Source organism: Ursus arctos, unplaced genomic scaffold (assembly GCF_023065955.2).
Source record: "Ursus arctos isolate Adak ecotype North America unplaced genomic scaffold, UrsArc2.0 scaffold_23, whole genome shotgun sequence".
Taxonomy (NCBI): Eukaryota; Metazoa; Chordata; class Mammalia; order Carnivora; family Ursidae; genus Ursus; species Ursus arctos.
In genome coordinates this window covers 35,617,062-35,642,415 of record NW_026622908.1, presented here as the reverse complement: position 1 = coordinate 35,642,415, position 25,354 = coordinate 35,617,062, and the positions used below count along the sequence as shown (strand labels likewise).

Here is a 25,354-nt window from a genome sequence, read left to right as displayed (position 1 = left end):
CTTTAGATAATGGAATCAGGATTGACCAGCCTCCTTGCGGCGCGGGGCAACGGAAACCTGAGCCTGGAGAGTTGTGGACGAGGAGCGGTGTGTGTGTGGGGGGGGTTGAGGTGCAGGAAAGGTGTGGAGTATGGATGAAGCTTTTGTTGTGGGGAACTGGGAGGAACTTTCCTCTGGGAAGGGGACATAACAGCAGCTAAGTGAGGACCAACTAGGGAAGCAGAGCTTCCAGCCGTCCTCACAGCGGCTCCACGCCACGTCTGAATTGAAACACGTGGAGCGGACACGTTGCGTGCGTTCTCAGGTGTTTGCCACAGGAAGCCTCTCCAGTCCGCCAACGGTGACCTTCTTTCTCGCCGTGACTCTATGGTGCCGCAATCAGTGCCGGCCGCCAGGCCCAAGCCGGTTGGCCTCAGGCTGCCTCTCTAGGCAGTCATCTCGGTGGCCATCTTACTCGAGCGTTCCTAGCCGCCGAGTTGCGTCAGTTTCTCCGGGGTCCGAGACTGAGACAGGCCCCTTATTTGCAAGACTCATAAATAATTGAGTACCGGGGCTGCGCCTATTTGCATACGACTCGGCGCGTTCTGCCCGGGCTTCCCACTCCCGGTTTCCACCGGCTCATGGATATTCATGAGGCGCTCTGGGGGCGTGGGCCTGGGCGGAGTTAGGGGCGGGGCCCCGCCGGGGCTCGCGCTGGCTTGGTCCCGCGGTGACGGCGGCGGCGGCAGCGGCGGCGGCGGCAGCGGCGGGGACTGGCGTCGGGGCGCAGAGCCCGAGCCGAGAGGAGCCGGATCCTGGGGGAGCGCGTGAGTGCGCGGGGGCGGGCAGGAGGGCGAAGGAGGGGGCGGGGTCCGGGATGGGGGCGGGGGAGAAGCATGGAAGGAGTGGGCGCTTTCCTGCCCGGACCTGGGGTTGAGGTGGAGGGGGGGTCACCAGGAAAGTTTGCAGGGGCCGGGGGCGCGGAGGAAGCGGGGGTCGCTGGGGAGCTCGCGCGTGTGCGCGGGGGCGGAGGGTGCATGGTCTGGAGCTCGTGCTGGCCAAGCTAGAAGAAAGGGGGGAGGGGGCGAGGGCTTGAGGCGGGGCCGGGGGCGGGCGGAGCTGCTGGAGGGACCCCCGCCTCCCCCTCCCCGGACCCGCGCTCGCCCCCTCCCCCGGCTCCCTCGGCACGCCCCCAGCCACCCCAGTCCGCCCCCACCCGGTCCGTGTCCCCAGTCCCTCGTCTGTTCGCCGGCTGCTTCACAGCCAGCGCACAGGTCCTCCGCTTCTGCCGCCGCCGCCCCCTCCTCCACCCTCATCTCCTCCTCCTCTTCGGCTGTCGGCGTCCCCTCTGTGTCCAGAGCTCCCCACTGGGCCCCTCCAGACGGCCCCTCGCCCCGGGCTGTTCCGTCTTCCCGTTGGCCCTCCCTCCTCCAGCAGTTTACGTGCTGTCCCTGCCGACCTCTCTGGCCCCGGATCCGGCCGGAGATCCCAGGGTCCATAGGGACGACCCCGCTTGCGCCGTTGGCGCTCTGGGCCCCTACCCCCCGGGCTGGAGCTGCCCAGCCTCTCCCCAGCCCCTCTGGCGGCCTTTGCTCCCGGGGGTCAGCTAGTCTTCCCCTGACTCTTGGGGGGTCAGGAGTGCTCAGTGCTGCTGCGATTCTACAGCTTTTGGCTATGGCTTTGGTCACCTGGGTTTCCTGGCTGGGGCCTCTGAGCTTCTGTGGCCCCTCTCAGTTGGGGAAGCCGAGACCGCCACTTCATTGCTGCAGCCCCTCATACTGCAGAGGTATCCATCAGGCCCCCAGGTAAACGGGTTTTATGGTTCTGGGCCAATTTGTCCCCATTTCTAACCACCCACACCATGTCCCTTGAAATAATGTTCAAGGACAAGGAAACAGTCTTGTGTTTTTTTAATTATTTTTCTCCTGGCCTATGCCCCTCCCCCACGCACATTCGGACTGGCTCTGCACAGTTATCACCCACCCACAGCGTGCAGTCCTCCCTTGTAGTTGGCTGACCAAGGGATTGACGGTCCTGGGTTTCTCTTTATCCTCTTCGCGTTTTCTCTCGTCTTAGAAGCACGCTGGGGCAGGGTCAAATGTGAGGGGTGGGTAGGTTTTCCAAAGGCTGGGCCCCAGGGGTCCCTTCTCAGGATTTGGCGCTGTCTCCCCAGGCCAGCTGGAATGGATGCTGAGGAAGGCAGTGCCCGTTGCAGGTGGGAGAGGGTTGGCTTGTCCTCAGGGTTGTGTGCATACCAGGTGACGGGCTGGGAAACCTCCTCCTGCCTTTGGAAAGAGAGGGGCAGGGCTCTGGAGCCTGGGGGGAGGGTCTTGTGGGTGGGATGGAGCCAGAATGGGAACTGAGGAGGTGGTGGAGTATCTGAGCAGCAGGTGACAAGACTGGGGCCCCGCAGGAGTGAAGGAATGGTCTGGAATGCTGGCAGCCCATGGCCTGGGGAGAGGAGGAGGTAGTTACCACGGATCTTAGCTCATTGGTGACACTGAATGGAATCATACTAATAATGGCCAACATTTACTGGCTACTTTTTACGGCTTGGGCGATGTGCTAAGTTTGCACCCACCATCTCACATAGGCCTCCTACCAGCCTCAGGTACACCGTTTTTAACATAGGGAAACTGAGGCTTAGAGCAGTAAGCAGTGTGCCTAAGGTCACACCTGGGAAGTGGTAGAGCCATTCAGCATTTGAATCCTGGTCCGTCAGACCCCAAAGCTCCTGCTACATACAGGTTTAGAGGAGGGGCACCATTTGGGCCCTGCCATAGGGCTGTGTTGCTTGATTTAAAATTTCTTCTTCCGTCCCCTTCAAAATCCCTCAGGCTAACCCTGGGCTGGTAAGTGATGCCCAGTATCCCCCTTTTGTAGGCTGCGGCTATCCCACCCTGACTGCCTAGAAGGGGGAACCCCAGGGAGTTTTTCCCCCAAGCCACCCCACCCCCCGGATGTTCTCAAGTCCTGTCCCATTCTCCCAGCCCAGGCCTGGGCCGGCTCCTCCTTCCTCTTGGCGAGGCTCTGGAAATCCAGTGGGAGGCCATTGCTATGGCAACAGGACTAGGCCCTGGCTTTACCTCATCAAATTCCAAGCTGAAGCCAAAGCGATTGAGAAATTAAAGAAAAAAAATGTATTCCAGATGTTTACTTTTTATTCCTTATTTTTCCGTGTTTGGATGAGACAGCTCGGAGGGAGGTGGGAGTGGAGCTGGGATGTGGAAGGAGGAGGGGGAAGGGGGGGAGAGGGAACCACTCCCAGCTGCAGGAGGGGGGAAGGAGGGTGAGCGGGAAGGGGGAGGCAGGCGGTGGGGCGGAGCCCCAGGTTGGGGAGGAGCGGGTTTTTCCCGTCTCCCATGAGGTGATTCACGGAGAGAGCTCAGACTTCAGGCCCTCTTCCTCTGCCCCAAGTAGATATCTCAGGCAGGGCTGCCAGCCCCACGGGGTGCCTTGGGAACGGTAAGTGGGGTGCCTTGCCAGAGCTTGCCAAAGGGAACAGAGGGCGGGTCCCTGAAGCTCCAGGACTTTGGGGGTTAGGAGCCTGGAGTTTAGAGAGTCGTCTGGGAAGAGTGGAGGATACAGCTGCTGGGGACCTCCCTTGACCTCCCCCAACCCCCTCTGAAGTTCCCGCTTCCTGTCCCACAGTCTGTCTCTGCTAGGAGTAGGAGACTTCTCAGCTAAGCCTGCTGCCAGTGCCCAGCCCCTTTGCCTTCTCAATCTCTCTCTTTTCCTGGGTCTCTAGCCACCCAGCTCACAACCCCTCTGCTCCCCCATTCTCGTGCAGGTTCTGCCGCATGTGATGAAACTGTCCGCTCTCAGGGAAGGCACAGCCATGGCTTCCCCACCGCCCCGGGAGATGGAGGAGGGGCTGGTATCTGCTGGCTCGGAGCCAGGTACCTATGGGTGCAGGGTGGAGCAGGGTGGCTGGGAGGAGGGCGGGAGGGGCAGCAGCTGAACCCCAGCTCTGTCTTGGAGGGGGTGGGGGAGCGAGGGTAGGAGGCACCCTGGGGACATGCAGGATGAGTTCTGAAGGTTGTCCACCCCTGTTGAGACCTTTCAGAAGTGTTTGAGAACCTAGATCCCCAGCAGATGAGAGCAGACTGACCTTTGAGGTCAAGCAGATTAAACTGTGTGTTTTGCAGGGGAGGACACTGAGGTCTAGGGGAGAAATGGCATGCACCTAGGGGAGGGTTTGAACCCAGGCCTCCTGGCTCTGTCTAGACTCCTTTCTTGGGCTGAGCCCAATGAGTGGGTGATACAGGATTCTGTGAGAAGGGCCGTGGCCATGAGTAATTCCAAGTCTTTTATTTGGCATTGGAATGCCTTATGTAGAAGGTAGGTTTCTGGTCTTGTTCTTTTTCCTGTAGCAGATTTACTTCTGTTTGGCTTAGGTCAATAGTAAGTTTGCATTCCTGATCACACACCAGATGACAGCGGGGAGGTGGCCTGGGTGTGCACTCTGGCGGGGGGAGTGGAGAGACAGAGTGGGGAAGCTGAGCTACGTTTACTATGGGTGGTAGCATAGTAGAATGTCATGTCAGAGGGAAGGACTGGATTGGGGACACAGTGGCCTGGCTGCTTGACATGGGCAGTCTGGCATCTATTTATTGGCTCTCGTTCGTTTATTGTTTGTTCATTTGAGAAGAACATGTACTAGGGTGCAAAATGGGGTACAAGGAGAAATAACGTGCCAGCTGGGCCCTTAAGTGGCTTTAGCTTATAAGGGAGTTGACTAACATTTTTGAAATTTGGGGTTGGGAGAAGATGTTTCTGAGATGTGTATGGAAAATCAAGGAATGCTTCCTGGAAGAGGTGTCATTTGACTTGTACCTTGAAGGATGTGAACATTCTGAGTTTTTAGGGTGGGAGATGAAGTTCTGCTTCCTGGTTCTTCTGATGGCTCCCCAACCAACCCTTTCCTTTTGGTAGGTGACCCTCGGGCCAAACCTCCCGTCAAGCCCAAACCCCGGGCCCTGCCTGCGAAGCCAGCCCTGCCTGCCAAGCCCAGCCTGCTGGTGCCTGTTGGGCCTCGTCCCCCGCGGGGTCCCCTGGCTGAGCTGCCTTCTGCCCGGAAGATGAACATGCTGGCAGGACCCCAACCCTACGGCGGCAGCAAGCGTCCCCTTCCCTTTGCGCCAAGGCCTACGACTGAGGCCTCTACTGGAGGAGAAGCCACTCGAGAAACTGGGAAAGAGGAGGCTGGGAAAGAAGAGGCGCCCCCTTTGACACCCCCAGCTCGGTGCGCTGCCCCAGGAGGTGTACGGAAGGCCCCTGCCCCCTTTCGTCCAGCCTCAGAGCGCTTTGCAGCCACCACCGTGGAGGAGATCCTGGCCAAGATGGAGCAGCCTCGGAAGGAGGTCCCTGCCAGCCCCGATCGCCTCTGGGGCTCCCGCCTCACCTTTAACCACGATGGCAGCTCGAGATATGGCCCCAGGACCTATGGTGTGGCCGCGGGTCCCAGGGATGAGGACGGTGTGACCCTTTCCAGGGGATGGTCCCAGGAGGGTCCAGTAAAGTCTCCCAGTGAGTGCCAGGAAGAGCACAGGAAGACTCCCGAGGAGAGGTGAGGGGTGGGAGGCAGCCTGGAGGACACGTGGGGACTGGGACCTTCACGTTTAGGTCAGTTCAGGTTAGTGTGCTGTGAGTGCAGGCGGACCCCGGTCTGAGTCACAAAACATTCCCCCTGTAGACAGCGTCGTCCTTACGGTGTTCTTTTTATAATTGTAATGCTGTTTACAGATTTGACGGACGGTCACTGCGGAGTTCAAATGTACCATAGGGAAGTCTATTTTTAGGTCTTTTCTACCGAGAGTTGAATTTTGCCTCACTTAATCGGCAGCCATGCTGTTTAGTGAAGAGAATATTAGATCTGTTTTAGAGATGTGGAAACTGAGTCTCTTAAGCGCCTTTTCTTGGTTCCTCAGCACTTAAGACACAGAACTGGGATTTGAATTCAGGTCTCTCTGAGTCCAAAGCATGTTCTCTGAAGTGTAGCTCCCACGGTGGGTGGAGCGGTGTGCAGGTGCTGGTGTGTGTGGGGGGGGGGGGGCGGGGGGCAGGGTGCGTAGGGTGCCGTCTGCCCACGAGGAGGAGGCTGATAGAGCAGATAAGGCAGGAGCGCACCTCGATGCCCGGCCAGCTCGCGTCTCTGCACAGAGGTTACGGCCAGGTTGGAGACTGTTACGTGGGCTTCCCTTCTCTGGAACTGGGGCCAGTGTAAAGGAAGGCTGGCCAGGCGGTGCCCCTTGGGGTGGTGGGCACTAGGCATTGGAGGAAGAGCCTCCCCTCCTCTTCCTGCTGCTCTGCAGGGCAGGGCTGTTGTGGTGTGGGCTGAGCCCCAAGCTGAAGGCTCCCGCCCTGCCCTGCCCTCCAGCCTTGCCCTTCTCCCCTCTGAACCTGCCTGGAGGGTAGGGGCCCCAGTTCACCCTTCTTTGTTCCCGGCCTCTGGGAGGTCACACCCTGCCTCCAGTCTGCTCTCTAGCTTCCTCCCCTTCCTTGCTCTAAGCAGAGCTTAAGAGGAACAACTTCAACTTTGGAAAATCACTCTTCCCCCTCATCCTCCCCCTTCAATCCTTCAAGAAGTATTGGCAGGGCAGCCGGGACCAGCTGCACTCTCCCTAGCGGGAGGAGAACATTAACCCCTTAGGGGCTTGGGGAAGGAGGAGTTCTCCTTGGGGAACCACTGAGGGGTCTGGGCATGCAGGGTGTTTCTCCTAGAGGAGCGGGTTGTGGTGGGGGAGGGGGGCATTTAACCCTTGATGTGCGGGAAGGGAATGGGGCTATTTCCCTGGGCACTTTCTCTATGGAAACTGTAGAGCATTTCCGTCCTCAGTGATTCCAGGTGGGGCTCAGTAATAGATGGTCTGGGGGAGGTTAACTTTGGGTGCTAGTGAAATCACGCAGATCCACTCGCCCCTTGTCCATCAGTGTGGGGCTGCTCCATTCTGTGCCTCTGTTTCCTGTTCCCTCACAGGAATGCCCCTTTGGACCTGGCCTTCAACGGGGACCTGGCTCAGCCAGCCAGCCTGGACCCACCTGCTGACGTGAGTTAGCCTCCTGTTACGAATCACAATCCTAGTGTTTTAGAGCTGGAAGGGTCACCTGAGATTATCTGTGTTACCTCCCCGTAGTTCAGATGGGGACATTGAGGCCGATGGAGGAGGTGGCTTGCCCTAGGTCTGGCCCCAGGACTCAGATTTCTTGACTCCCAGGCCAGTGTTTTCGATCACCGAGGTGGTTAAGTGTGGCTCAGGCCGTGAGACAGGTCGTTATGAAGAATAATTACAGTATCTCTAACAACTGGTCCTGATAGGTACCTACCTGGGCATGTTGCAGGAGCAATGACTAGCTTAGCCGGTGTGATAAGTCTGGCCAGTGGGGGCTCCGGGTCCCATGGGAGGCATGTGGATACCACAACTCGAAAAGGGTTAGGTACCCAGAGGCTGAAGTAGGATCTGAGGTGCCTGAGTCCACTGTTCTCCCTGTCTGGGCTCTTTCTTGGGGTTCAGAAGAGGGGGCTTTCCTGTTTCATCCTCACCATTCCCCACAGCGTGCTCAGAGGGTGGTCAGGCTCAGCGTGCTTTTTGTTTTTGTTTTTCTTTCTTTAAAAGATTTTACTTATTTGAGAGAGAGAGAGAGTGGGAGAGAGCGAGCACGAGCAGGGAGAGGAAGAAGCAGACTCTCTGCTGAGCAGGGAGCTGGATGTGGGGCTCGATCCCAGGACCCTGGGATCACGACCCAAGCCAAAGGCAGACACTTAACCAACTGAGCTACCCAGGCACCCCCTACCCCCGCCTGCTTTCCTAAGTAATTGATACCCCTTTTTGCTCACAGAGCCCTTGCTAGACAAGGCTGTCCCATCTCCCTCACAGTAGAGACCTGACCACATTCCCTTGTCCAGCCAACAAATATTTACTGAGCACCTACCATGAGCTGGGTGCCGGCGACACAGCCGAGAACAAAACTCACTGTGTCCTGCTCTCAGGGAGCTCACCTTCTAGTGCAGGGAGGAAGCCATGAGCACAGGCGTCCCTGTGAATCCGCAGCGTGTCAGACAATGCAGAGGAGAGAGCTCTGGAGACATGCAGAGGCAGAGAGCTCTGGCCTGAGGGCAGTCGGGGAGGCCTTGCCGTGAAGGTAAGGGAGTGAGCTGCATGGGTGTTCGGGGAACAGTGTGTTGGGCAGAGGGAACTGCAAGTACAAGAACTTGGTATGTTCCTGGCTAGGAAGCCAGGACGCCTTGATCGCAGTGAGAGAGGAGGGGTGTGTGCTAGTGAGGTCTGCCAGGTGATGGGTCAGATTGCTTGGAGCCTCACAGGACCCTGGAAGGACTTGGGCTCGAGGGAGAGGAAGAAGCTGTTGAGGGGTGTGGAGGAGAACAGTGACACATTGCTGGCTTGGTTGTAAAGAGTCATCTTGGTGGCAGGGAGCTAAGCGCATCAGCAGGGACCAGGTGGGGCATAATCCAGGTGGGACATGATGGTGGCTGGACCCTGGAGGTCGACTCCGGGTGGGGTTGAGAGGTGTGAAGTGCAGGGTTCACAGGTAGATTGCTCGGAGAGCGAGCGGTGCAGAGTCCCAGACGATGGCAGGGCGTGTGGCCTGCGCAGCAGAAGGGGGAGGTTACCATTCACTGAGATGGGGACTGCGAAGGGCGAAGCAGGATCAGGGGGATATGAGGAGTTTGCTTCTGGATTTGTTGAGTTTGAGATGCCTCTTAGACATCCGAATGGAAGTACTGAGGGGGCAGCTGGGTAGTTGTCGGCGTACAGGTGGCGGTTAAGATGGCTAAGGTCACCAGGAAGGTTAAGGTCACCAGAGGGGCAGGGAAGGTAGAGGAGGGCAGAGGGCGTAGCAAGGGAAACCTGGAGGGGTTCGGGAATGGTGGAGTCCTGGAGGCCACACTGAGCCAGCAGCCACCTTTGGGGCTGGAGGAGGGCATGATCCATGCTCACAGGCTGCTGCCGAGTGAAGGCAGGGGAGCCCTGGGAATGGGATTTAGCTACAGGGAGGTCACTGGTGACCTTGACAAGAGCATTACCGCATGGTGAAGGAAGAAGCTGTTTGGAGTGGGTTTAGGCGAGAATGGGATGAGAGGAACTCTTTGGATAGATATGAACGTAGGCAACGCATTCGAGAAACGGGGTGGTTGCTTTAGAGAGAGGTCAGGTCAAGAGCATGTGTTTGTGTTTTTTAAGGCAGAAAGAACGAGAGCAGTTTGTATGCTGATGGAAATGAGGCGGTAGAGAAGGAAAGATCTGTGATGCAGGAGGGAGAGCTGTGAGCGAGACAGCTCACAAGCATAGAAGGGGAGCACAGTGCTTGGGCTCCCGTGCAGGTGGTGGGGCGTGGGGCTGGCGGCTGACGGGGGACGGCAAAAGCATTGCCTGGGAGTGTGGGCAGGGGAGGGGAAGTGTTGGGGGACTGCTGGGCACTTGAGGCCCATCTGAGGTGCTGGGGGTTCGAGTAAGGGTTGGGCTGTCGTGAGACCAAGCATTCTGCTTGCTCGCTCTTCTCCAGCCACGTCCAGCCCCAGGTGTGGCTTCAGGGAGGTGGAAACCTGGGACAGGTGGGTCACAAAGTCAAGAGGAGGTCAAGGAACAGACAGCCTTGACGCGAGAAATGTCTCCTGTGTGGCCATTGAAATCACTGTGGGTTATAAAGGGTGGCTAGTGCTGGGGAGGGGTGCTGTGATTAGGAGTGAGGGCTTTGCAGGGGGCACGAGCAGGCGGGGTTGTGGGTGGTATGGTTTAGGGGCATGCGGTTGAACAGTGGAGGGTTTTTTTTTTTAAGATTTATTTATTTTAGAGGGAGAGAGAGAAGAGAGAGCATGGCAGGAAGGGGCAGAAGGAGAGGGAGAGAGAGAACCCCAAGCAGACTCCCCACTGAGTGCAGAGCCCCGCGCAAAGGTCCCTGCGATCATGGACCCTGGGATCGTGAGCTGAGCCGAAATCAGGAGTCAGACATTCAACCTACTGAGCTGCTCAGATGTCCGGAAAACTGGAGTTTTGTAGAGAGAAGGGAGGATGGAGGGAACGGAGGTTACCTTGAGAAGCAAGCAGGACCTTTGCTTGCCCAGACCGAGTAGGGGAGGATGTGGGAGAAAGCACCCCGTTAGAGAGGGTGGCAGGGAAAGTGTGACCCCTGGGGAGGGCAAAGGTCAAAAGGAGCAAGGCTTCCTTCCTTGTCTAGGGACAGGCCAAGTGGAGTCGTGGATGCTGGGATGCCGGGGGCTTGGTGCCCCCTCTGCCCCTTCCTCTTCCCCCGGCCCCATCCCGTCGCATCCGTTGTTTCTCTAAGTCCTATCCCAAGAGGCCATGTGCACAGATTTTACTTAATTCTGACCTAAGTCTCTGAGATGGGGGTTGTAGCCCCAGCATACAGAGAGGAGAGCTGAGGCTCTGAGATCCCTAGGACCACCGTGGGGAGGGCGTATGGCTAAGAAGAGGCAGTGCCTGTGACTCCAAGCCCTGTGCTTTCACGCCCCTCGGTGCCTTTGCCTGAGTCCTGAGGCAAGGCCTGCCTGCTTCCTCTGGTCGTGGGTAGTGCTGGGACCTGTGGATACGCAGAACGGGGTGCGGGGGTCGGGGGGCACCACGCCTCCCAGTAGCTGCTCCACCCGCGGGTGGTCTGGCCTCGCCCTGGGCTGGCAAACCTGCTCTGAGGCAAACCCCCGCCTGCCCAGATGGCAGATTCCCTAGTTTCGTTCTCCTTTTGTCAGGCCAGGGTTCTTGACCCATGCAGCACAGACCTTTATCCTTAGTGGAGCTCTGGGGTGGGTGGGACGGAAGACCGGATCCACTTGAAATTGTATGAGTGAGGCTGTGTGTGTTTTCTGGGGTTGGGGTCTGTGAACCCTGAGAAGCATAGGATGCCGTAAATTACTTCTGGTCCCTCTCCTAGCTGTCCTGAGAGGCCCACCTTCTGAGCTCCTGTCTCCTTCTCTGTTCTGTGGAGTGAGAGTGTGAGGAGGCAGCTGACCTGGGTTCTATGTGGGGTTGGCAGGGTCCTCCTCCCCAGCTGGGAGGTGAGGTAATGGCTCTTGACCTTTCTCTTGCAGATGTCCAAGCCCTGGGAGCCCTCCAGTCCAGGCCCTGGCTCAGAGAATGGAAGCTCTGCCAGCCCAGGCCTCCCCACTGAAGTCTCGGGCCTAGCCCCTGGGTCTCCCCGACTTCACTCAGCTGATGAGGGGTCTCCCCGACTTCACTCAGCCGATGAGGGGTCTCCCCGACTTCACTCAGCCGATGAGGGATCTCCCCGACTTCACTCAGCCGATGAGGGGTCTCCCCGACTTCACTCACACGATGAGGGGTCTCCCCGACTTCATTCACCTGATGAGAGCTTTCTGTGCCACTCTCAGCTTCCAGAAGCCCAGAGTCCTGCAGTTTCTGGGCCCTCTCCCTGCCTCCCTGTGACCCCAGCATCCCCAACTGTAGTCCTGCCAGATGAGGGTCAGAGCTCCTGCCCCCCAAGCTTAGGGCTCCCTGCTGTGGAAGCCCCAGAGGCCCCCACACCTGGCAGCCCAGCCCTTGAGAAGGTCTCGGGGCACCACAGCCTGGAGCAACCCCCAGCTACCTCTGCCCAGCCCCTGATGGAGGGGGGTGAGTTACTGGATCTTCCTCGGACGTTTCCATCTGGGGATGTGGTGGCCAAGGGTGACATAGACCGTCCCATCAGCCTGGCTCAGCGCCGGTTTTCTGAAGGTGTGCTCCGGCCACCCGGCCAAGACCAGGAGAAGCTGGGGGGCTCGCTGGCTGCCCTGCCCCAAACCCAGGGGAGCCAGTCTGCCCTGGATCGTCCCTTTGGGAGTGGGACAGAGTCCAACTGGAGCTTGTCACAGTCCTTTGAATGGACCTTCCCTACTCGGCCTTCGGGTCTGGGGGTGTGGCGCCTGGACTCCCCACCTCCCTCCCCCATCACTGAAGCCACTGAGGCTGCTGAGGCCGCCGAGGCTAGTGACTGGGCTGCATCCAGCAGAGAGGAAGGAGAGTCCCAGCAGGGGCAAGGGGCCCAGTCAGCTCCAGAGGGGCCAGGAAGGCCTGGTTCCTGGGTGCAGGTGGATGATCCGGGCATCTCCCCAACCCAGAAGGGGGATGGGGAGAGTCAGCCTCAGTCCCCCGTTCCCCTCAAGCCCTTATCAACAGCAGGGGGCCCCCCTGGAGTGGCCTTGCTGCAGGCAGAGGAGAGGTATGAGGAGCGGGAGCCCCTGGCTGGACAGGAGTCCCCGCTCCCTCTGGCCACCAGGGAGGCCGTTCTGCCCGTCCTGGAGCCCGTGTTAGGGCAGCAGCAGCCAGCACCCCCCGACCAGCCCTGTGTCCTCTTTGCTGATACGCCGGACCCCCAGCAGGCATCCCCTGCTGAGGAGGAGGCCATGACCTTGGCCCAGGCTGAGGCCAGCCAATCCAGGACAGAAGGTCGAGACCCCTGTAGTGTGTCCCCCGAGCCGGCAGGCCCTGACAGCAGCTCCCGCTGGCTGGATGAGCTCCTGGCCTCTCCACCACCTAGTGCGGGCAGCGCAAGGCGGGGAGCCGGAGCTGAGCTGAAAGACACACAGACCCCAGGTGCCTGCTCGGAGGTGAGGATGGGGGCACAGGGAGGGTGAGGGCCTCGGGATGGGAGCCAGGGCTTGGGTGGGCTTTCTTGGAGTGTGGATTTAATGTGTCAAGAGCTTGGGATACAGCCATGAGCCAGGCGCCTGTAGCTGTGTCCCTCACAGCCTACAGTCTGGCAGAGCGGATCCAGCAGAGGGTCCGGACGGCGTGGGTTCATATCCAGCTCCAGCTCCCAGCAGCGGAGCGGTCTTGCTGAGGTACCTTAACCTCTAAGCTTCAGAGACCTTTCACGATAAGAGCATTTGCGTCTTGTCAGACTGCGGGTAGAACGAGGTGTGGAAAGCGCTCGGTGCTGTGCTTGACCTATCCTGAGCATTCAGTCCGTCTTTACAGACAGGATTGTGGAAGGCAACACAGTGCAGCCATTTAGCGCGTGAGCTCTGGATCCAGATTGCCTGGGTTCTCTGCTCTCTGCCCAGATGTGACCTTGAATGGGTTACTGTCCTGTGCCTCGGTTTCTGCGTCTGTAAAATGGGGGTGACCATAAACTCTCCCTCACGGGGCGAAGACTAAAGAAACCGTATCACCTGTACAGCACTAAGAAGAGCACGTAGTTCATCATGAGTGTTTAGGAAGTGTTGGCTTTATGAACGCCCTTACCCTTAAACTCAAGGCTTGCCTTGGAGACAGGAAGCTGAGGCCCAGAGGAGGCGGAACCTTGTGCAGGATCACCCAGCAAGTTGGCGGCTGGGCCTCGGTCCGAGTGCCAGTTCCCTGGCCAGTGCCCTTTCTCCTGCCGGGCTGCTCTGAATTTAAGGGCCGGGGTCCAGGTGGCTTTTGAAATGTCTTTTTCAAGGCCAGCTGGGGCTGGCAGGGGCGGGGCTGGAAGGAAGGCAGAGCCTGGCGGCCTCTAGGGGTAGGGGGCGGATAGGTGGAGGAGGAGCAGGAAGGAGTTAAGACAGGGCTGGCTCCTGGTAGGTGTGTCCCGGGCTCCGGGTGACTCAACTAGCTTCTGGGCGGGGCTGCCAGAGCTGCAGCTGCCGAGAAGGGAGCGGGGCCAGGGCGAGCGGGAGCCAGAGTCGTTGGACAGGTCCGGGCGAGGGGAGCGGCCCAGCCCTGTCCCTGCGCCCAGCCGCACCCAGCAGCCCGGGGCGGGCTGGGGGCAGGGGCCATGGCGGGGCTTGGGGACCGGGAACCCAGCATGTCTGTCTTGGAGAGGCTGTTAGCCAATGCGGCACTGAGGGATGAGGCTGGCCGGCTCCGCAGCCCCGAGCCCAGGGCTCCCCCGCCTGAAGGAGTGAGTCGGGGTACGGGGTGGGGGGTGCAGGGAGTCCTGGTCTGGCTCTTTTGCCTGTGGCAGAGGCTGTTTCTCTGTCTCCTCCAGGGACGAGGTGAGAGCTAGCAGGTCTTCCTGGAAGCGCTAGGCAGAAGGGTGCTTTCCATAGGGAGGAAGAAGCTGGGAACTTTAGGAAGGGGCGAGTAGGGCCAGGGGCAGGGTCGGACTGTTCCCTTGGAGAGGGGGTTGTGGAGGGCCTTTGAGTCTAGATCACTCCTAATAGAAAGTGGACCCTTTTCACAGCCCTTGTGAAGACCACTCCACCAAGCTGCCTTTCTCTTGGCAGTTAGCCAAGTGTTGCCCAAGGGCTGTAAACATGACCATGGGATCATTGATTGAGTGTCCATATCGAATGCCCCTAGCATGCCAGGCACTATGCTGAGGTTTGGTTTAAACAATCTTGTTTAATTCTCCCAAACTACCCCATGCAATAGGAATTCTTCCCATTTAAGGGTGAGGACCCTCAGGTCCAGAGTAAAGTGATTTGCTCAAGGTCACAAACCTGGGATCTAAACCCAGGCTTTCTGTTGCCAAAGTGGGGCTCAGACACTGGCAGTGCTGAGTCTCATTCTGGACTCCCACCCTGATGGACTCTAAGCATTGTTTCTTTGTGTCTTTTTTTTCCTGATTCTTAGGGACTCCTTGGCTGGGCTCAGAAAGATCTGCAGAGTGAATTTGGGATTGCAGCCGATCCACCTCCCAGCGGCTTTAGTCGTTCTAGCTGGTCCCAGGACACTTCTCAGAACTATGGCCTTGGGGGTGCAAGCCCTAGAGGGGAACCAGGCCTTGGAGAGGGAGACTGGACCAGCAAGCGTGGGCAAGCGGCAGGGGAAGGGAGTGCCAGGGAGTGGGCCAGCAGGTGTAGCATTGGCCAGGAGGACATCGATGTCGCCAGCCGGGATGGGAGTGGAGTGTCTGCCCCAGGGGGCCCTGCCGCCCAGGACTGGGTGCTTGGAAAGCCAGCCCAGCTTGGCCCTCAGCAGAGCCAGGAGGCAGATGTTCAGGACTGGAAGTTCAGAAAGCGGGATTCCCAGGGCACTTACTCCAGCCGGGATGCGGAACTCCAAGACCAGGAATTTGGGAAGAGAGACTCGCTGGGTACTTACAGCAGTCGGGATGTAAGCCTTCAGGACTGGGAGTTTGGGAAGAGAGATTCTCTGGGTGCTTATGCCAGCCAGGATATAGAGGAGCAGAGCCAGAAATTGGGGCAGAAGGACCACCTTGGCAGGTACGGCAGCCAGGATGCAGATGGGCGAGACCAGGAGTTTGGGAAGAGAGAGCCTTCTCTCAGCACCTTTAGCAGCCGGGGTGCAGAGCAGCCGGATCAGGATTTTGGGAAGAGCGCCTGGATGAGGGACTACAGCAGCAGCGGCAGCTCCGCAGCCCCGGGCCCCCAGGACAGAGGCTTCGGGATGAGGGCCCTGAGCGCCGGCTTCAGCCCCGAGGAAGCCCAACAGCAGGATGAAGAGTTTGAGAAGAAGGTCCCGAGTGGCGGAGACGGCCCGGGCGAGACCAGCAGGGAGGCAAGCCAGCCTGAAGAGAGAGAATCGGGGGGCCTGTTCGGCCCCAGCACCCCCCAGTCCCAGGACGGGGCACTGGGACAGAGAGACCAGAGCAGCTGGCATGGTGGCGGTGCTGGCCAGGAGGCAGGGGGCCAGAGCCCGGGCGATACTGGCCAGGAGGACAGGGAGGTGGGCCGGCGAGGCTGGGCGGGCAACTTCGGCCGTGGTGTTGTCCCCCAGCCGGAGGCCACCTTCAGCCCGGGGCAGCGAGATTGGAGTGGTGACTTCTGCATGGAGGCCTCTGAGAGAGGCCATCAGTTCGGCATCATCGGTGACGACCGGACGGGCAGTGCCGTCCTGAGCCCTTCTGGCCAGATGGGAGGTGGCCCCTTCGTGCCTCCGGAGAAGACCCCAGCTGGGCCTGTGGACTGGACTGACCAGCTGGGCCTCAGGAACTTGGAGGTGTCCAGCTGTGTGGCTTCTGGGGGCTCGAGTGAGGCCAGGGAGGAAGCCGTGGGACACATGGGCTGGTCAGACAAGCTGGGCCTGAGAGATGTGGACCTGGCTGGCTGTTTGGAGGCTGGAGGGTCTGAGGAGCCCAAGGGGATTGGGGTCGGGGAGAAGAAGGACTGGACCTCCAATGTCGGGGGAAGGAGCAGAGATCTGGCTGGTGTCGGGGAGGTAGAGGGCCCCGGCCAGGCCAGAGAGAGCGGCGTGGGACAGACCGACTGGTCGGGTGTGGAGGCCGGAGAGTTCCTTAAATCAAGGGAGCGCGGGGTTGGACAGGCAGACTGGACACCAGACCTTGGGCTGAGGAGCATGGCCCCGGGGGCAGGCTGTAGCCCCAGAGAGCTTGGGGCGGGCCAGGTGGACTGGGGCAGCAGTCTGGGCCTAAGGAATTTGGAGGTGCCATGTGACCTAGAGTCTGGAGGTTCTCGGGACCCGCGGGGATGTGGAGTGGGCCAGATGGACTGGACCCAGGACTTGGGACTCCGAGACATGGAGCTTTCGGGGGCCCCGAGTGAAGCCAGGGAGCATGGGGTGGGAGAGGTCAGCCAGTGCCCGGAGCTAGGGCTCAGGGACCACAGCGCCTTGTCCCCGGGCCTGGAGGCCAGAGAGCTGGGGGCTGGCGGGACAAGTGGGCCAGAGACCCAGGGTGAAGACCACTCCACACCTCCCCTGGAGACCTGCCCTGAAGACCCCGGGATGGAGACCGGAGAAGCCCCAGGCTTTGGAACCAGGTAAGGAAGCCCCCTCCCTGTGTGGGAGGGAAGGTGTGGCAGCTCTGAAACATTGTAACCTTTTTCAGGAGGCAAGAAACCGCTTTCCCCCAAGGACTTGTAGGGTTTGGAAAATTGAGATGGTTTGGACTTTGAATTACTAATTTTACTTTTCTTAAGAATTGGAGCGCGATACACGTACAGGTGGATTCTTATTTTGAAGTTGATGGTGATGTGTGAGGTGTTGTTCGTTTGCTGCCCAGGCTTTAGGCTTCCTTGGTGACTGTGTATCACAACTGTGCTGGAAGGACGTGTGTCCCGTCTTTGGGGTCCATTGTCCTGCACCACACTTGTCCCCCAGGTCTCTTGGCCCAAAGCTGAGGAGCTTCCTGGGCCAGGGAACATGGATGCTTTCACGGGCGTCGGCAGGAGGACTGGACTCTGGGACTTGGCCTGGGCCACTCCAGAGACATTAGGAGTGGAGTGGACAGTGGTGCTTGTTGTTTCTTGCAGAGATTAGGAGCTTGGTGCTTCTTGCCTGCCCTGTCTTCAGGCCCAGAAGAGCAACAGTTTAAAAACCTGAAGGTCATAGGGACCTGGCTCCTGACCCCGTGATCTTGGTCTCCATGCACTGAGTGGCTGAAGGAGAGCTTTCCAGAGGAACAGACTCGTGGTTTTACGAGTGAACCACAGCCTGTCTCAGGGATTTTTATGTTCTGAAACCAGCTGAGGTGATCTCCCACCTGGAAAGGGGACTAGAAAGACATTGCGTCTGTTTTGTTAACATTTCCTGTTCGTTGAGATTTGGTTTTATTCTCTTGACTGGGTAGAAGTTTATACCTTTTTGAAGAAGCTGGAGCTTCTCCCTGGGCAGTTGGGGAAGAAGGGAAAGGGAGGCGCTGGGTGGGGACCGCGTTGTGAGTGGAAGGGCTTGTTGGTAGTGGCAGGGGGGCGGGAGGGAAGGGGAAGGGTCTAGAGGGAATGGTGGGGGTGTCAACCATTGGGTTGGGAGAGGCACTGGGGCTAAGGAGAAGGAGAGAGAGAGTGAGGAAGGCGGGCAGAGCACAGGGAGGTAAGGCTGCAGGGCAGGGGTGGGTTCACAGGACGGGGAGTCCAGAGGCTCCTGGGATCTTGGAGGAGTCCCTGGACATCTCTGAGCCTCACTTTGTTAGCCTCAGGAAGCTTTCCCATTCCTAGTGTCCTGTGGTTGCTCCCAGTTTCTCTTCTGCGACTCTGCACGGCCCGGGGCTGTGCTGCCTACCTTACCTCGTTGAACTTCACAGCTGCCCTGTGCCGTGGAAAGGGATTTTTACCATCTCCAGTTTGCTCGGAGACAAGGGGTGTGACCTGCTTACGGTCACAGTCAGCAGGGCGTTGTAAATGCTGTCAGGTGTGGTCCCGGTGCTCCAGAGTCTCAGGCTACCAAGGATCAGAACCCAGGCCCTCCACCTTTCCCCTCTGCTCCGGCGGTTCTTGAGAAGGGGAAGGCAGGAGTATCTTTCCCTTTGTTTAGGACAGGGTGAGGGCTGCGGGGAGGGAGGCTGCAGGGACTGGATTGGGGAAGAGGAAGGTAGGAACGGAGGAGGAGGGAGTCCGGGAGTCCTCGGCCGGCTGAGCTGCTTCGGTCTCTAGCCCGCCTTTAAGAAGCTCTGGTTTTCCCTTTAAGAAGCTCTGGTTTTCCGTCTGTGCTGTAGGTTTGGGGAAGGCTGTGTGCTCTCTGGCCACACAGGAGACCTCGACCTGAGCGCGTGCTGCAGGTGAAAGCACCGGGATCAGGAAACCTGTGTACCTTTCCCTAGTGCAGGCTTTCCCAGACTTAGCTGACTCACATCCAAGGAGCTGGTGTTCCGGGCGTCTGACTGAGGCAGATTCTACACCCTGGAAAAGTGCTCTTTGCAGGAAATTTTGGCGGTTCCCCTGGGAAGTCCTTGAGGATAGCTCGGAGTAGTCTGGGTTTGGGTCCATCTGCCAGGTTTGGGTCCTGATTCAGCCACCACCTCTGTGACCTTGGGCAAGTTCCTTCTCTTTCTCAGGGCCTCCTATTTCTTGTCTGTACCTTGGGAGGAATTTACCGCCCCCCCCCCCCCATGGGGTTAGAGTTGCAGACACACATAGAGTGATAGAAACCTGAGTGGCACATGGTGATCACTGAAAAAAATGCTTGCTACTTGTAATTGTATCTGTTTTGGCAATTTGGATGGATCTGAGCTGTCCATAAAGTGAGGCCCGTGGGGACATTTGTGTCGTTGTCTCTGTGTGGGACAAAGGTACCCCTGATGGCAGGTGGTCATTGGCTGGGATGCTGTCCAGCACAGTTGTGACAAGATCAGCATGGAGGTGGGTGGGTCACGGGGAGCGCTCAGGCCCCTTCTTTGCATCGAGGGCCACCTTTTCCTGGTGGGAGTGGCTCTCTTGGGTCCCCCGAGAGCTCATGAACTGCCCTCTCCTGTCTGTGGCCTTCTGGTCATCTCCCGCCCCTCCCCTGGGCCCCAGTGATGCTGAGATCTCTCAGTCATCTCAGGGTCTTTGTGGAATCTCCTCAGAGATCATTGAGGCCAGCGCTCTCATTTCATGGGTGGGGAAACTGAGGCCCAGGGACGCAGCGTGACTCGCACAAGGTCCACATCTGGTGGTTCTGGGCTCCCTCATATTCCCTTGGCCTTGTCATCATCTCTCTGGGCATATGTCTTGTTTGTCTCAGGTCCAGGCCAGCTGCTGCCCCTTTAGGCACATTATTCCAGCTGTAGGCCTGAGCCTCCCTCATTTTGGGTCTTGGAGCCTTGAGTGCTGGGGAGCCAGTTTTGTGCACATCTACTTCATGCCCTTCCCCGGTTCTGTCCCTGGAATGGCGTGGTGGGGTGGGGTGGGGTTGGATTGAGTCCTGACCCTCAGGAGACTCTAAGTCCAGATGGGGTGAGGGGTAGAGATGGTGCAAGATGGGACAAGTCCTCAGGCCAGGAACCTGTGTTGAGGATGATGATTATCCCGGAACAATTAAAAAAAAAAGTTTCTTTCTTTAGAGAAAGAGCATGCAGGCACAGGTGGGGGAGGGGCAGAGGAAGAGAGAGAATCCTCAAGCAATCTCTTCACTGAGGAGGGAACTTGACTCGGGGTTTGATCCAAGGACCCTGAGATCATGACCTGAGCCGAAATCAAGAGTCAGACGCTCAAATGACTGAGCCACCCAGATGCCCCGATTAAATGAAAAATTTATCAAAATTTAGCACACGTTTCCGTGTTGCCGATGGACCCAGCAAAGCGTAGGTCTTTTTATGATCCCCATTTTGCAGATGAAGAGCTGAGGCTCAGAGTGGACAAGTACCCCAGCTGTAGTATGCGATGGAGCCCATATCTGTGCCCGAGGCGGCACTCGGCACACGGTCCCGACCATTCTTCTCTCCTGCTTGCCTGCCAGGGAGGAGCTCAGGTTATAGGTGTTCTAGGTGCTCAGAGGCAGGCAAGCTTCTCTGGAGCTGGGGTTGAGCCAGGCCAGCAGGGATGATGCTCACCGCATTCCCCGGTACTCTTCCCACCCTCCCCTCCCCGTGGCCACCCCCAGAGTGCACTGAGCTCATCTGCTGCCCTCTGCCCACGTGGCGTGGAGCCAGGTCTGGCTCTGGACGTGGATCTTTCCACCCACCCATCCGCTGTTCCACATTCCCTTAAAACTCTCTGGGCCTGCCCTCAGCCTTGTGTCGGCCCCACCCCAGGGAGAGGCTTTGGGCAGGGCCTCCTCAGGCTGGGTGGGGGTGCCGCCCCTGCCCCCTCCCTCCCAGCCTCCTCGATTTTAAGCTGCAGGGTGAGCTGGCTTTGGCCCCCGTCCAGGGCTGCTCCGTTCCGCTGCCTTGCTGCGCTTCTGCTGCCACCTCCGCCTCCCTCCCTCCCTAGACCGCTTTAATTTCCATCTGTCAGCAGCTTCTGGAAGGACGGACTGACACATGTTCTCTCCTGCCCTCCCTGCTTCCGGCCTGCTACTGACTCACCTGCCCTACTCCCCTCCCCTTCCAGTCCCTTTGGCAACTCTCTGAGGCCTGGCTTCCGGGCCCTGCCCCTGCCAGACTTTCCCACGCCCGCCCACCCGCCACCCTGCACCGTGTCATTGTGCGTGCGTGTGTGTGTGTGTGTGTGTGTGTGTGTGTGTGTGTGTTGGGGTGTGGCTGTGCTGTGCGTAGGGGGGCAGGGTCCTAGATGTGCCCCGAGGGAGGTGTGTGGTGAGTGTGGAGTGTGTGCAGGGCGTGTCCCTGTTTCAGGGGGTGGCAGCTGGCCAGCACAGCAGCTTGAGGGGTGAGGTATGTGAGTTAGTGTGCGTGCTGTGCCGCGTGTGTTTGTGTCGTGTTTGGAGATGCATAGGTTGTGTTAAGGTGCAAGGTGACCCAACCTCTCAGTCACCGGGCAAACACTGGCTTAGTCCTGCTCCTCTCCCAGGTGCTGAGGGCACAAAGGCAAAAGGGGCCCATCTTTGCCCTTGAGTTGCTCAAGGACCGGCTCTGAGGCAAGGGGCTGGTCCAGGTGGGAGCCCAGGGCGTGCAGGGGTGCAGGGGGGGGGGGGGCTGAAGCTGGGGGGAGGGGAGCGGGCCAGCTTCGGAAGAGGAACTGAGAGGCAGGGAGAGTGAGCAGAGGGGCAGTGGGGGAGCTTTGCAGGCGAGGGAGCAGCTTGTCCACATACACTGCAGTCTGCAAAGGCCTGGCATGTTCTGGGAGTCCCTGGCTGTTCCGTGAGACTGGGGCACGGGGAGGGAGGATGTGGGGGCTGAGGGCTGAAGAGGTTGCACAGCCAGACGGGCCAGTGCCTGGATCATCCCAAGGAGGGTGGCCACCCAAGCAGGTGCCCCGAGGAGGGCACGTTGACAGCGTCCACAGCAGCCCCGGCAGCCTCGGCAGGAGTCATGGTTGCTGTCAGTAATGGGGTACACGCTGGGGGCCAGGCACTGTGCTTTGCACTTTGATTCCCATTTCATTCCCCAGCGACTCTAGAGTTAGAGGACCCTGAGGCTTTGGTAGTGGAGGGACTCATCCAAAGCCTCCGTAAGTGGAGGACCTGGGATTTGAACCTGCCAGGCTGCCCACCTTGTCCGCTCTGTGCTGTGCTGTGTACAAGGCCCTCCGGAAGGAGTCTGGGCAAGCCTGGAAAGGTGGGAGAGGGAGAGGTTGGGGAAGTGGGGGGCACAGGTGCTGTGGAGTGGGCTTTGGGGGAGGGAGATGGGGTTTCAGGGGTGACCTTGTCCTCTGGTCTGTCTCCTTTGCAGTCCTGGCGGGTGCCCGGCCCGCTCCCCGCCCTCTGGCTCCCAGGGCCTGCTAGAGGGGATGCTGGCTGCCAGCAACTCCAGGGCAGCAGCCCGTAGGGAGTCCGCAGCCTCGGGCCTCAGGGGCCTGTTGGAAGAGGGAGGAGCCACAGCAGGTGCTGACCAAGGGGAGCCCCTGGAGCCTAGTGGGGACCTTCTGCCTTCCTGGAGGCCTCAGCCGGATGGTGAAGCCAGCCAGACAGAAGAGGTGGACGGCACCTGGAGCCCTTCAGGGGTTGGGCAGGGCGAGCAGGGCCCGATGCGGCCCCCTCGGCGGCCCCCCCAAGGCCCTCCTCCCCGCTCTCCCAGTCAGGACTTCTCCTTCATTGAGGTCAGTGCAGGGTGAGCCCAGGGCAGTGGTTGGGCTGTTGGGGGGCAGTGATGCAGCCGGAGCCTTGGCCCTGGGGCTTCTGTGAGCCGTGTCAGCCCCCCCGGGGGGGGGGGCAGGAAGTGGGCAGTGGGTGAGTCCTACAAAAGGGGTGCTCTAGGTTGCTGGAGGGATCAGCTCATAGCCCGCTGCTGTTGAGGGCTCCTGCGGGATGGGGAGGGCCACGGGACAGCAATGGCAGTGGGGTTGCCGTTGTCCCGAACAGGACACCGAGATCCTCGACAGTGCCATGTATCGGAGCCGTGCCAACCTGGGGCGTAAGCGAGGGCACCGGGCCCCAGCCATTCGGCCCGGGGGTACCCTGGGCCTGTCAGAGGCAGCAGACTCGGAGGCCCGCTTGTTCCAGGACTCAACGGGTAGGGCCCCTGTATTGTTGGGTGACGTCTGCGTCGCTGTCTGGGGGCTGTGCAGGGCAGGGCTGGTCTGGGCTGGCAGCTGTGCTGAGGCCCCGCTCTGGGCCCTTGCAGAGCCTCGAGCTTCTCGGGTGCCGTCTTCAGACGAGGAGGTGGTGGAGGAGCCCCAGAACCGCCGGACACGGATGTCCTTGGGCACCAAGGGGCTGAAAGTCAACCTCTTTCCTGGCCTGAGTCCGTCAGCCCTGAAGGTACCATCTGATCCTTCAGCCAGCATATCCATCCACTAGCCACCTTGCGTCCAGCGTTTCTTCTGTCCATCCATCCCTCCATTCCCTGTGCCCTTCTTCCCGTTCCTCCTGTCGTTTTGCTCTCCACTGAGGGCCTTGCTGTGTGCTAAGTGGGACGGAAGGAAGAACAAGGCATTCGTGTCCCAGGACTTCATGCGGTGGGGGGTGGGGACACAAGCTATGTCTCTGATTAGTTCTGGTGAAGGGGGAGGTGTTCAGGTGTCACTGGGGAGGTACAGATAAGGGCTGGGCTTTATTTTCTAAGGGTCATACGGTGCAGGATGGGAGGGTATATTGGGGAAGGCCTCATGTAAGTATTTGATCTTGGCTTTGAGGCATGTGTAGGAGTTGGCTGTGGAAGGTGGGGTGACAGGAAGGTGTTCCAGGCAGAGGGAACAGAATGAACAAAGACCCAGGGCTGCGAAGTCATCACTGGCTTTGTCCAGCCCCATTAGTCTGAAGTCAGTGTAGCAGAATCTTTTCGAGCAGCTATTCTGTGCAGGGCGAGGCTCAGCTCTTGGAGGCTTATCTTTAAGCGACTTCCCATCCATCTGGGTAGAAGGACTGCAGCAGGGTCTGTGCGTGATTCTGGGGACGGCGTACTCTGGGGAGAAGGTCGTGCCCTCTGGGGATCCTCCCGCTTGTTCCTCTGATGTCTCTTGGCACTGGCGCTCGTCTCACAGGCCAAGCTGCGCCCCCGGAACCGCTCAGCTGAGGAGGGGGAGCCTGTGGAGAGCAAGCCGAGCCAGAAGGAGTCCGCGGTGCAGCGTTCCAAGTCCTGCAAGGTCCCGGGACTGGGGAAGCCCCTTGCGTTACCTCCCAAGCCAGAGAAATCCTCAGGGTAGGTGACCTTGACTGGCCTTACTGGGTTGGCCTGAATTAACTATGTGAAGTTGGCACTAGAGTTTCTGGCTTTGCAGTGAAGTCACAGACTCCCTCTTCCGGTTGGAGGGCGGGGTTTCCCTCCCTGCCACTTCCTCACTTTGTTCACCTTTCCTAAGGTTTGCCTTATGACCTTTGCCCTGTGCCGTCTAGGTCAGAAGGATCATCGCCCAACTGGCTACAAGCCCTGAAGCTGAAGAAGAAGAAGGTCTGAGAAGTCCTCGAGGTGAGGGTGGGTTCCCGGGCTCGGGGGTGAGGATGGCCTGCCCTGGACGGTTCAGGAGGCCCCGTACCTTCTTCTAGGCCTTTCTGGGCCCCTTGACTCCCCTTAGATTTTGCCCATAGAACAGGCATTGTCTGGCCTGGGATGGATGAGGAGGGAGGGCTTCCATCCTGCCTTCCTCCCTGGGTTCATGGACGGTCCCCACACGCCCCCTGCCCCGTGGCTGGCCCAAGTGGAGTCAGCCAGCCCTTCCGGTCTGGGACCTTTGGCGTCACTTACCGGGCTCAAGGGCCCCAGCTGGGACCCTCCTTACAGCTAGGCTCAGCTGGGGGAGCCAGACTGGGCACAGGGAGAGGAAGCTGAGGTGGCTCCTCTGGCCGTCACAGTGTTCCCTGCTGACCTCTTCCCTCCCCTTCCCTCCCCTCCCCTTTGCAGGTCCTTCCCATCTGGCAGTCTCAGGCAGTGCCCATTCCTGTGTGGGGTCCCTGGCGAGGAGATGGCTGGAGCCCCACCAGGCCCCAGGCTGCAGCCTCTGTCCCCCTCCACGTCTGAGGAGCGTCTGGGGAGGCACATTTATGCACTTTGTATCCCCTCCCTTCCCACCTTGCCCCCACCTTCCCTCCTGACCAGATTCAGGCATTAGTGGTTGAAGGTTTTGGTCCCTCCTCCCTCGCTCTCTTTACACCTTCCTCTCTGCTTCCTCCTCCAGCCTCCCTCGGGTTTTCTTTTGATACCAATTTATAGCATTTTTTATAAAAGCCTTTGATTTTTGTAATGGGCGGAGCCCTGCCCCAGCCCCATCCCCCAGCCCAGGCCTCCCTCCGTCCTGCCAGGTGCCCCACAGAGACCAATAACATTTTACCACTTGAAACAATAAAGTTTTTTGGGAATTGGTGCTGCCCAGGTTGTGGTGTGTGGTTGTGGTGCCCCGTCCCCGTGCAAGGCCATCGCTGGGGAGTGCTGGTTCTAGCCCTGGCCCACCGGGAGCTCCCTGGGACACTCAACACTCGCCTCCCTTGCACTCGTGGGCTCGGTGTCACTGAGGAGGGCGCATTGGTGACAGGAGGCTGACTGCTGATTCAGACAACCCCCAAATCCCAGTAACTGAACACACACAGGGTTATTTTCCATTCATGGCACAGTCCAGGCTGGGTTGGTGGTGGGCACGCTCTGCGCCTTGCAGTCGTTTAGAACCCAGCTTCCTCCCTGTGGTGGCTCGGCTATCTGCAGGGGCCTTGGAGTCCCCCCGCCCCCCCGAGCCCCCAGCAGAGAGGGCAGGGTCTCGTGGGAGAGCCTTCCCACAGGGACCACAGGACGGGAGACTCTTCCATTGGCCAGAATT

The 25,354-nt window shown here is 59.2% G+C and overlaps 1 protein-coding gene across 3 annotated transcripts; it reads left to right on the top strand.

Moving 5' to 3' along the window:
- The first annotated feature begins 695 nt into the window (after positions 1–695).
- Positions 696–24,907, top strand: TNKS1BP1 (tankyrase 1 binding protein 1). 3 transcript variants are annotated; one of them, XM_026487123.4, is made up of 12 exons: positions 696–806; positions 3,770–3,878; positions 4,915–5,548; positions 6,959–7,028; positions 11,045–12,559; positions 14,508–16,615; positions 21,841–22,207; positions 22,470–22,620; positions 22,732–22,868; positions 23,591–23,748; positions 23,943–24,015; positions 24,448–24,907. In XM_026487123.4, exons 2-11 carry the CDS (start codon positions 3,785–3,787, stop codon positions 24,001–24,003), a joined length of 5,295 nt encoding a protein of 1,764 aa, XP_026342908.1. In that variant the 5' UTR covers positions 696–806; positions 3,770–3,784; the 3' UTR covers positions 24,004–24,015; positions 24,448–24,907. The 3 variants fall into 3 exon arrangements, with proteins under 3 accessions (XP_026342908.1, XP_044235701.1, XP_026342909.1); XM_044379766.3 differs by lacking the exon at positions 696–806 and adding an exon at positions 1,283–1,784; XM_026487124.4 differs by lacking the exon at positions 696–806 and adding an exon at positions 3,315–3,444.
- Positions 24,908–25,354: the final 447 nt, after the last annotated feature.